General features: G+C 45.8%; 1 protein-coding gene and 1 long non-coding RNA gene across 4 annotated transcripts in view; one reads left to right on the forward strand and one right to left on the reverse strand.

Annotated features, from left to right (window-relative positions):
* LOC118964968 (tropomodulin-3-like) overlaps positions 1-6,361 on the forward strand; it is a 42,705-nt gene extending 36,344 nt beyond the window's left edge. For all 3 annotated transcript variants that reach the window (XM_036981503.1, XM_036981504.1, XM_036981505.1), the window contains exons 6-10: positions 552-682; positions 1,062-1,169; positions 1,918-2,061; positions 3,745-3,889; positions 5,864-6,361. In XM_036981503.1, the coding sequence (XP_036837398.1) occupies positions 552-682; positions 1,062-1,169; positions 1,918-2,061; positions 3,745-3,889; positions 5,864-5,895 (560 nt within the window). In that variant the 3' untranslated portion in view covers positions 5,896-6,361. The remainder of the gene's footprint in view (positions 1-551; positions 683-1,061; positions 1,170-1,917; positions 2,062-3,744; positions 3,890-5,863) is intronic.
* Positions 6,362-6,641: 280 nt separating this feature from the next.
* Positions 6,642-9,350, reverse strand: LOC118964969. Its single transcript, XR_005052285.1, has 2 exons — positions 7,364-9,350; positions 6,642-6,988 (listed from the first exon to the last, which is right to left on the reverse strand). It is a non-coding gene; the product is annotated as an uncharacterized LOC118964969 (long non-coding RNA).
* Positions 9,351-12,469: the final 3,119 nt, after the last annotated feature.

Genomic DNA, 12,469 nt, shown 5'->3' on the forward strand with positions numbered 1-12,469 from the left:
CCCCAACATAACCACCATGTAACCCTACACTACTAACCCCAACACAACCACCATGTAACCTCTACACTACTAACCCCAACATAACCACCATGTAACCTCTACACTACTAACCCCAACATAACCACCATGTAACCTCTACACTACTAACCCCAACACAACCACCATGTAACCTCTACACTACTAACCCCAACACAACCACCATGTAACCTCTACACTACTAACCCCAACACAACCACCATGTAACCTCTACACTACTAACCCCAACACAACCACCATGTAACCTCTACACTACTAACCCCAACATAACCACCATGTAACCTCTACACTACTAACCCCAACATAACCACCATGTAACCCTACACTACTAACCCCAACACAACCACCATGTAACCTCTACACTACTAACCCCAACACAACCACCATGTAACCGCTACACTACTAACCCCAACATAAGCAGGGTTATATTTGCTCTTGGTTCCACCTGGTTGTTTGGTGACCACAGTCCTCCTATATAAATGAGGTGTGATGGATACAGATGATATGTGTTTCAGACGTGGTGAAGGGGGAGAAGATGAACCCCGTGTTTGATGAGCCTCCCAACCCCACTAACATAGACGACACTCTGCAGAGGATAAAAAACAATGACGCTGCGCTGACGGAGGTTAACCTCAACAACATCAAGGTACACACACACACACACACACACAGACACACAGACACACACACACACGCACACACACGCACAGACACACACACACACACACACACACACACACACACACAGACACACACACACACAGACACACACACACACAGACACACACACACACACACAGACACACAGACACACACACACACACACACACAGACACACACACACACAGACACACACACACACAAGCAGACACACACACCTGTGCACACATGCACACACACACACGCTTGCAGACACACAGAAACACACACATTTTATATTTATATATATATATATATATATATAAACTCACTGACACACACAAGGAGACAAGATGTGATTCTCCTGTATTTTCCTGGTGTTCCAGAACATTCCCATTCCCACGCTGAAGGAGTTTGCCAAGGCCATGGAGAGGAACACACACGTCAAGAAGTTCAGCCTCGCCGCCACACGGAGCAACGACCCCATCGCTGTGGTGGGTGTCTGTCTGTCTGTATGTTTGTCTGTAGGTGCCTGTCTGTCTGTCTGGGTGTCTGTATGTCTGTCTGTAGGTGTCTGTCTGTCTGCGTGTCTGTGTATGTCTGTCTGTATGTCTGTCTGTATGTCTGTCTGTAGGTGCCTGTCTGGGTGTCTGTCTGTCTGTGGGTGTCTGTCTGTCTGTGGGTGTCTATATCTGTCTGTGGGTGTCTATATCTGTGGGTGTCTATATCTGTGGGTGTCTATGTCTGTCTGTGGGTGTCTATGTCTGTCTGTGGGTGTCTATGTCTGTCTGTGGGTGTCTATATCTGTCTGTGGGTGTCTATGTCTGTCTGTGGGTGTCTATGTCTGTCTGTGGGTGTCTATGTCTGTCTGTGGGTGTCTATGTCTGTCTTTGGGTGTCTATGTCTGTCTGTGGGTGTCTATGTCTGTCTGTGGGTGTCTATGTCTGTCTTTGGGTGTCTATGTCTGTCTGTGGGTGTCTATGTCTGTCTGTGGGTGTCTATGTCTGTCTGGGTGTCTGTCTGGGTGTCTGTCTGTCTGGATGTCTGTCTGGATGTCTGTCTGTGGGTGTCTATGTCTGTCTGGGTGTCTGTCTGGGTGTCTGTCTGGGTGTCTGTCTGGGTGTCTGTCTGGGTGTCTGTCTGTCTGGATGTCTGTCTGGATGTCTGTCTGGATGTCTGTCTGTGAAGATGTGTGTGTGCAGGTTTTTGCTCCAACCCCCTCCTAACTACCCCCCCTCCCAGGCGATGAGTGAGATGCTGAAGGCGAACAAGTCGTTGCGGAGTCTCAACCTGGAGTCTAACTTCATCACCAGCGCTGGTGCTGCTGCTCTGGTGGACTCTCTCCGAGACAACGACACACTGACTGAGATCAAGATAGACAACCAGGTAACACACACACACACACACACACACTGACTGAGATCAAGATAGACAACCAGGACACACACACACACACTGACTGAGATCAAGATAGACAACCAGGTAACACACACACACACTGACTGAGATCAAGATAGACAACCAGGTAACACACACACACACACACACACACACACTGACAGAGATCAAGATAGACAACCAGGTAACACACACACTGACTGAGATCAAGATAGACAACCAGGTAACACACACACACACACACACACTGACTGAGATCAAGATAGACAACCAGGTAACACACACACACTGACTGAGATCAAGATAGACAACCAGGTAACACACACACTGACTGAGATCAAGATAGACAACCAGGTAACACACACACACACACACACACTGACTGAGATCAAGATAGACAACCAGGTAACACACACACACACACACACACACACACACACACACACACACACACACACACACACTGACTGAGATCAAGATAGACAACCAGGTAACACACACACTGACTGAGATCAAGATAGACAACCAGGTAACACACACACTGGCTGAGATCAAGATAGACAACCAGGTAACACACAAACACACACAAACACACACACTAAATATACACACACACTGACTGAGATCAAGATCGACAGCCAGGTAACACACACACACACACACATACACACACTAAATATACACACACACTGACTGAGATCAAGATAGATAACCAGGTAACACACACACACACACACACACACACTGACTGAGATCAAGATAGATAACCAGGTAACACATACACACACACACACACACATCACACTAAATATACACACGCGCGCACACACACACTCACTGAGATCAAGATAGACATCCAGGTAGCACACACACACACACATCTCACACACACACACACACACACTCACTGAGATCAAGGTAGACAACCAGGTAGCACACACACACACACACACACACACACACACACACACACACACACACACACACACACACACACACACACACACACACACTCTCACACACACTCACACACACACTCACGGTCACTGAGATCAAGATAGACAACCAGGTAACACACACACTAAATATAAACCCACATCACACTAAATACACACATACATGATCACACTAACTATACACACACTAACTCACTACAGGGGTTTTGTCCAATTTTTCAGGATGGTAAAAAGTTTTCAGCTGGAACTTAAAACCAGATCTAAAGTAGAAAATCTAAACGGAGAAAGATCATCTAACAGTCACCAAACATTTAGGACTGTTGACTTCTCCAGGAGTCAGACCAAGCGGAGTGTGTGTGTGTGGTTCTTGATGTGTGTGTGTGTGGTTCTTGATGTGTGTGTGTGGTTCTTGATGTGTGTGTGTGTGTGTGTGGTTCTTGGTGTGTGTGGTTCTTGGTGTGTGTGTGTGTGTGTGGTTCTTGTGTGTGTGTGGTTCTTGATGTGTGTGTGGTTCTTGATGTGTGTGTGGTTCTTGATGTGTGTGTGTGGTTCTTGATGTGTGTGTGTGGTTCTTGATGTGTGTGTGGTTCTTGATGTGTGTGTGTGTTTAGTTCTTGACGTGTGTGTGTGGTTCTTGACGTGTGTGTGTGTGTGTTTAGTTCTTGACTTGTGTGTGTGTGTGTGTGTGTGTGTGTGTGTGTGTGTGTCTCTACAGAGGCAGCAGCTGGGGACTTCAGTAGAGATGGAGATGGCTAAGATGCTGGAGGACAACAACAGCATAGTGAAGTTTGGCTACCACTTCTGTCAGCAAGGCCCACGGGCTAGAGCTGCTGCTGCTATCACCAAGAACAATGACCTGAGTGAGAACACACACACACACACACACACACACACACACACACACACACACACACACACACACACACACACCATCACTCAGCTTTTAGGATTAGCCTCTTTTGGGCCAATCCTATAACACAGTATATTATACTACAGTCTGTGACTATAACACAGTATATTATACTACAGTCAGACTGACAGGGTTACTATAATACAGTATATTATACTACAGTCAGACTGACTATAACACAGTATATTATACTACAGTCAGTCTGACAGGGTTACTATAACACAGTATATTATACTACAGTCAGTCTGACTATAACACAGTATATTATACTACAGTCAGACTGACTATAACACAGTATATTATACTACAGTCAGACTGACTATAACACAGTATATTATACTGCAGTCAGTCTGACTATAACACAGTATATTATACTGCAGTCAGACTGACTATAACACAGTATATTATACTACAGTCAGACTGACTATAACACAGTATATTATACTACAGTCAGACTGACTATAACACAGTATATTATACTACAGTCAGACTGACTGACTATAACACAGTATATTATACTACAGTCAGACTGACTATAACACAGTATATTATACTACAGTCGGTCTGACAGGGTTACTATAACACAGTATATTATACTACAGTCAGACTGACTATAACACAGTATATTATACTACAGTCAGACTGACTATAACACAGTATATTATACTACAGTCGGTCTGACAGGGTTACTATAACACAGTATATTATACTACAGTCAGACTGACTATAACACAGTATATTATACTACAGTCGGTCTGACAGGGTTACTATAACACAGTATATTATACTACAGTCAGTCTGACAGGGTTACTATAACACAGTATATTATACTACAGTCAGACTGACTATAACACAGTATATTATACTACAGTCAGACTGACTATAACACAGTATATTATACTACAGTCTGACTGACAGGGTTACTATAACACAGTATATTATACTACAGTCAGTCTGACAGGGTTACTATAACACAGTATATTATACTACAGTCAGACTGACAGGGTTACTATAACACAGTATATTATACTACAGTCAGACTGACTATAACACAGTATATTATACTACAGTCAGTCTGACAGGGTTACATCATAATTCTACCATCTCAAAGACACATTTCCAGCTGTTTCCATGGTGACGCAGAGGGTGGGTGGATTTGGTTCATGTTGTTTTATACCCAGGCCTTTGGTGAGGACGACATTTAGCTTCTCTTCTTGAAGACAGACTTTTTTCTTCTAGTCCTGTTGAAAGAGCTCTTCCTCCTTTCTTTCCTGTCGTTTGACATTGTTCCCTCTCTCCTCTTGTCCTGTCTGAAGCCCTGGGCCTCTCTCCTCCTGTCCTGTCTGAAGCCCTGGGCCTCTCTCCTCTTGTCCTGTCTGAAGCCCTGGGCCTCTCTCCTCCTGTCCTGTCTGAAGCCCTGGGCCTCTCTCCTCCTGTCCTGTCTGAAGCCCTGGGCCTCTCTCCTCTTGTCCTGTCTGAAGCCCAGGGCCCCTCTCCTCCTGTCCTGTCTGAAGCCCAGGGCCTCTCTCCTCCTGTCCTGTCTGACCAAGTGGAGTACAGGTCTCTCCTCCCCTCTGTCCTGTCTGACCAAGTGGAGTACAGGTCTCTCCTTCCCTCTGTCCTGTCTGACCTACTGGAGTACAGATCTGAGAAGCATTGTTTTGACGTGTCCTGGTTTGACTTCTTCGTTAGCATACGGCTGGTTTGACTTCTTCGTTAGCATAAGGCTGGTTTGACTCTGACATGGGCTTGTATGCACTTTAAAATCATAGGGTTGGACTCTTCTGTCTCTTCTGACCAGCACGGGACTGTTTTAGGATTGTTTGATCACCATGTTGTTTGCTGTATTTTGATCAAGTTTCTATCTCACTGTACAATTCCTCCTTGTCCTCTTCTCCTTGTCCTCTTCCTGTCTTCTCTCCAGTCCGCAAGAGGCGAGTGGAGGGGGACCAGTAAGGGGCGGAGCCTGTCATGTCTCCCAGACCTGTCCCGTCGTCTCATCTCGCCGTATGGAATACATTTTCAGCCAATCCTCTGGTCTCATCTCACCGTGGACGTTAAAGTCTTGTGCCAAAACCCGGAGCAAGGCGCCCTCAACCAGACCGGGACTGTGAGTCCCAAATGGCACCCTTGTTCCCTACGTAGTGCACTACTTTTGATCCGAGCCCTAGGGGCTGTGATCGTGCCCTATAGAGAATAGGGTTCCATTTGAGACCCAGGTAACATCATCTATCTGAGGAGAAGAGAAATAACTGGAATAGCCCTCTCTAGTACCTACATATCTATACACACATGTTGTTGTTGTTGTTATTATTATTATTATTATTATTATTGTTTATTATACTATTGTTAGAACTACAGCTGTACATCTTATTGTTTAGTTTTTTCAGTTCATTTCAGGCGCTTTCTTTTTTTAAATTTTCTCTGAATGATTTATTTTCTGTTTTTTTTTTTACTGTGTTTAGAGCAACATGAACAGTACTGTAATCTAACCAAGTAACCATGGTTTTAAACATACTATCCTAACCTCTGACCTCTAACCCTACAGTGGTATAAGGCCCTGACCTCCAACCCCTACAGTGGTACGGGACAGGCCTCCCTAGCTAGACTGCTGTATCTCTTGGTTCTGAAAGCTCTTGGTTCTGATCAGTGCTTCCTACACAGGGGGAAGAGAGAGGTTGATGTGATGGTAGGGCTGTCTGTTTAACCTCCTGGGGTGGATGTGGTGGGTTGTCCTGGTAGGGCTGTCTGTTTAACCTCCTGGGGTGGATGTGGTGGGTTGTCCTGGTAGGGCTGTCTGTTAACCTCCTGGGGTGGATGTGGTGGGTTGTCCTGGTAGGGCTCTCTGTTTAACCTCCTGGGGTGGATGTGGTGGGTTGTCCTGGTAGGGCTGTCTGTTTAACCTCCTGGGGTGGATGTGGTGGGTTGTCCTGGTAGGGCTGTCTGTTAACCTCCTGGGGTGGATGTGGTGGGTTGTCCTGGTAGGGCTGTCTGTTTAACCTCCTGGGGTGGATGTGGTGGGTTGTCCTGGTAGGGCTGTCTGTTTAACCTCCTGGGGTGGATGTGGTGGGCTGTCTGTTTAACTTCCTGGGGTGGATGTGGTGGGTTGTCCTGGTAGGGCTGTCTGTTAACCTCCTGGGGTGGATGTGGTGGGTTGTCCTGGTAGGGCTGTCTGTTTAACCTCCTGGGGTGGATGTGGTGGGTTGTCCTGGTAGGGCTGTCTGTTAACCTCCTGGGGTGGATGTGGTGGGTTGTCCTGGTAGGGCTGTCTATTTAACCTCCTGGGGTGGATGTGGTGGGTTGTCCTGGTAGGGCTGTCTGTTAACCTCCTGGGGTGGATGTGGTGGGTTGTCCTGGTAGGGCTGTCTGTTTAACCTCCTGGGGTGGATGTGGTGGGCTGTCCTGGTAGGGCTGTCTGTTTAACCTCCTGGGGTGGATGTGGTGGGTTGTCCTGGTAGGGCTGTCTGTCTAACCTCCTGGGGTGGATGTGGTGGGTTGTCCTGGTAGGGCTGTCTGTTTAACCTCCTGGGGTGGATGTGGTGGGTTGTCCTGGTAGGGCTGTCTGTTTAACCTCCTGGGGTGGATGTGGTGGGTTGTCCTGGTAGGGCTGTCTGTTAACCTCCTGGGGTGGATGTGGTGGGTTGTCCTGGTAGGGCCGTCTGTTAACCTCCTGGGGTGGATGTGGTGGGTTGTCCTGGTAGGGCTGTCTGTTAACCTCCTGGGGTGGATGTGGTGGGTTGTCCTGGTAGGGCTGTCTGTTTAACCTCCTGGGGTGGATGTGGTGGGTTGTCCTGGTAGGGCAGTCTGTTAACCTCCTGGGGTGGATGTGGTGGGTTGTCCTGGTAGGGCTGTCTGTTTAACCTCCTGGGGTGGATGTGGTGGGTTGTCCTGGTAGGGCAGTCTGTTAACCTCCTGGGGTGGATGTGGTGGGTTGTCCTGGTAGGGCTGTCTGTTAACCTCCTGGGGTGGATGTGGTGTGTTGTCCTGGTAGGGCTGTCTGTTTAACCTCCTGGGGTGGATGTGGTGGGTTGTCCTGGTAGGGCAGTCTGTTTAACCTCCTGGGGTGGATGTGGTGGGTTGTCCTGGTAGGGCTGTCTGTCTAACCTCCTGGGGTGGATGTGGTGGGTTGTCCTGGTAGGGCTGTCTGTTTAACCTCCTGGGGTGGATGTGGTGGGTTGTCCTGGTAGGGCTGTCTGTTTAACCTCCTGGGGTGGATGTGGTGGGTTGTCCTGGTAGGGCAGTCTGTTAACCTCCTGGGGTGGATGTGGTGGGTTGTCCTGGTAGGGCTGTCTGTTAACCTCCTGGGGTGGATGTGGTGGGTTGTCCTGGTAGGGCTGTCTGTTTAACCTCCTGGGGTGGATGTGGTGGGTTGTCCTGGTAGGGCAGTCTGTTTAACCTCCTGGGGTGGGTTGGTGCAGCTGTAGTGTACTCTGAGGAGTGTATGAGAACAGCTGCCTCTCTGAAAAAGTCTCAAGCCCTGAAGAACGTTTATAGATGTCTTAATACTGTCGTAAAGAATTTAAAGTCTTAAAGAATTAAAGTCTTACAATTGATAATACGGTGGATCTCTTTCAATCAAAACAGTTTTTTTTTTCTAAATCGATTCAGACTCCGATTTAATGGTTTTATTTTATGTCCCTCTATGTCACTGGGAAACGTATGTGGATGTTATTTAACCAAGTAAATACAAGGTTTTTAAATCCACGACGATGAAGCATTGACCTGATCTTCTGCTCTCCTGTTATTGGTCTGGCGTGAACGTCAGCTCAACCAATGGGCTTCTCCGATACTGAACCATGCCAAAGACTAATATGCAGCGCTTACATACATACTGGAGGAGATGCCACTCCATGTCACTATATTCTCTTTAGATTACACATATCCTGTCAGAGAGTAGGTTAGATTAGACAGAAAACAACATCTGGGTTCATTACACTTGTTTTTTTAATTTGAAGAATACAATGTCGAGAGTAAGAGTACAATGTCGTCATTTTTGATGTGCACTGTGTTCCTTCTCTCTGCTGGGCTGTTGTTGCTTATGGCGATGGAACAAGGAAAGATGGCCGTCAAGTGTCTGTGCGAAGGAATGTCATGGTAATGAGAGAGACGCAGGAGAGAGCAACACACCACACACAGTGGTCTGGAACCGCCTCCTAGCCCTGGCATGCTACTCACTATGGAAGAAAACCAACATGCTGTGTTAAACTCAGCTGGATTCTCCGGAGAACACTAGCCTGCTGTAAAACAGACAAAATACAGCCTGATGTTGACACTCACCATTTATAGAGAATTACAAACTGGGTGGTTCAAGCCCTGAATGCTGATTGGCTGACAGCCGTGCTACATCAGACCGTATACCACAGGTATGACAAAACATTTAATTGTTACTGCTCTAATTACGTTGGTAACCAGTTTCTAATAGCAATAAGGCACCTTGGGGGTTTATATTTCAAATATACCACGGCTAAGGGCTGTGTCCAGGCACTCCACGCTGCGTCGTGCCTAAGAACAACCCTTAGCTGTGGTATATTGGCACTATACCACCCCCCCTGTGCCTTATTGCTTAATTACAGGCTGGCCTCCTGGACTCACATGAATCCTACTGGACCAAAACTGCTGAATCTGTGTCCCGGAAACTGGTCCTGTGTGTTGTTAATGTGGTAATCTGGAGTAGGAAGTCCTCGTGTTGAGATCATGTGGTTTGTCTGGACCAATACGATGCTCGTGTTTAGTTTCTTAATCACATCTGGTGAACCAGCCAGTTAGTCAGCCTTGATTCTGTGGGTGGGATAGAGCGATGTGATTGGCTGACTAAGGTTATTTGGAGTGATGCTGTCTGCTTAACTATAATGTCTGAATCCCAAATGGTTCCCTGTTCCTTATATGGTGTGCTTCCTGTTGACCAGGGCCCATAGGGTGTAACCCAGGCTATAGTAACCTGGCTCTGTGCTCTGCTCTGTCCATAATCTGATCTTAATCATGTATATTGTTATAGTTGACCATCTCATAATGTTTAACCCTCACACACATTCCACACCGTCACACACACACCTGTGTGTATCAAGTAAATGTAAAGATGATTTTGATTTTTGATTTTGTTGTTGAATGGTGAAGCTCCATGTCTGAGACTAAAGAGTAGAGGAAGTAGGAAGCTGTACTGTTAATATTAACCACCAAGCCTGGTAGAAAGGCCATGTCAACTATAATACGTCCTCAACCAATAAATGATTTTACATACGCTGTTCCTCTCTGTTGTCTTCACGTTTCATCCATGTGGTTCATGTGCAGTATTTTATAGTCCTACTGAATTCAATTCAATAACTTTTTTTTTTATTGTTTCCCAAGGTGAACTATTTATGGTGTTGTAATCAATGTCTTTGTTCCAGGAAGAGCAATCCGTCTCAACATCATGCATTTACAGTGCCTTGCGAAAGTATTCGGCCCCCTTGAACTTTGCGACCTTTTGCCACATTTCAGGCTTCAAACATAAAGATATAAAACTGTATTTTTTTGTGAAGAATCAACAACAAGTGGGACACAATCATGAAGTGGAACGACATTTATTGGATATTTCAAACTTTTTTAACAAATCAAAAACTGAAAAATTGGGCGTGCAAAATTAGTTGAGTTGTGTGACTCCCTTTGAAACTCACCTTGGGTTCAAAGGGCATTCCCATAGCGATAGTGATACGGGCAGGTCGTTATATACACTGAACAAAAATATAAACGCAACATGAAGTATTTTCAAAGATTTTACTGAGTTTACATTTCATATAAGGAAAATCCGTCAATTGAAAAATGCATTAGGCTCTGATCTATGGATTTGACATGACTGGGAATACATATATGCTGTTGATCACAGAAACCTTAGATAAAGAAAACCAGTCAGTATCTGGTGTGACCACCATTTGCCTCATGCAGCGTGACACATCTCCTTCACAGAGTTGATCAGGTTGTTGATTGTGATCTGTGGAACGTTGTCCCACTCCTCTTCAATGGCTGTGTGAAGTTGCTGGAAATGGGCTGGGAACTGGAACACGCTGTCGTATATGTTGATCCAGAGCATCCCAAACATGCTCAATGGGTGACATGTCTGGTGAGAATGCAGGCCATGGGACATTTTCAGCTTCCAGGAACTGTGTACAGATCCTTGCGACATGAGGCCGTGCGTTATCATGCTGAAACATGAGGTGATGGCGGTGAATGAACGCCACGACAACGGACCTCAGAATCTGTTTAAGGTTATTTCTGTGCATTCAAATTGCCATCAATAAAAGGCACATTTATTCGTAGCTTATGCCTGCCCACACCATAACCCGACATCAGCAAACCATCAGTGGGTAAATACTCACCTTTTATGGCCACTGGCCACGCTGGAGAAGTGTGCTCTTCTCTGATAAATCCTGTTTTCAACTGTACCGGGCAGATAGACTTTTTACTTTAAAATGTAAAATGTAACCTTTATTTATCTAGGCATGTCAGTTAAGAACAATTTCTTATTTACAATGACAGCCTACCAAAAGGTAAAAGGCCTCCTGTGGGGACGGGGCCTGGGATTTAACATAAATACAATATAAATATAGGACAAAACACACATCACAACAAGACAGACAACACAACACTACATAAAGAGGGACCTAAAGACAACAACATAGCAAGACAGACAACACAACACTACATAAAGAGAGACCTAAAGACAACAACATAGCAAGGCAGCAACACATGACAACACAGCATGGTAGCAACACAACATGGTAGCAGAACAAAACATGGTACAAACATTATTGGGCCCAGACAACAGCACAAAGGTAGAGACAGCAATACATCACGCAAAGCAGCCACAACTGTCAGTAAGAGTGTCCATGAAGGAGTCTTTGAATGAAGAGATGGAGATAAAACTGTCCAGTTTGAGTGTTTGTTGCAGCTCGTTCCAGTCGCTAGCTGCAGCGAACTGAAAAGAGGAGCGACCCAGGGATGTGATGATCATGCTCTTTAATCAGCTTCTTGATATGCCACACGATGCTCACTAACATGGATGGAAACAAATTTGTGCCCAACATTTGAGAGAAATAAGCTTTTTGTACGAATGGACATTTTCTGGGATGATTTTTTTCAGTTCATGGGACCAACACTTTACATGTTGCGTTTATATTTTTGTTCAGTGTAGTTGGAAGGATTCTACAGGAGTGTGTGTGTGTGTGTGTGTGTGTGTGTGTGTGTGTGTGTGTGTGTGTGTGTGTGTGTGTGTGTGAGACGTCCTCTAATTAGATCCAGTTTCTGTGATTGTTTGCACATGCCTGCAGGATGATGTCATGAGTGACTACATTCCTCTCTGGGTTAACTGTGGCAGAGTGGAGTGTTGGATCTCACTGCCCTAGTGTGTGTGGGGGGGGGGGGTTGGATCCCACTTTCATAATGTGTGTGTGTAGCGTTGGATCTGGTTGCCGTAGTGGACCTCTGTGGGACTCTGGCCAGAGGGGAAATGAATGAGTCATGAGTTTCCACTCCCTGAGAAGACGGAGAGAGAAAG

This window comes from Oncorhynchus mykiss, chromosome 6 (assembly GCF_013265735.2).
Source record: "Oncorhynchus mykiss isolate Arlee chromosome 6, USDA_OmykA_1.1, whole genome shotgun sequence".
NCBI classification, from domain to species: domain Eukaryota; kingdom Metazoa; phylum Chordata; class Actinopteri; order Salmoniformes; family Salmonidae; genus Oncorhynchus; species Oncorhynchus mykiss.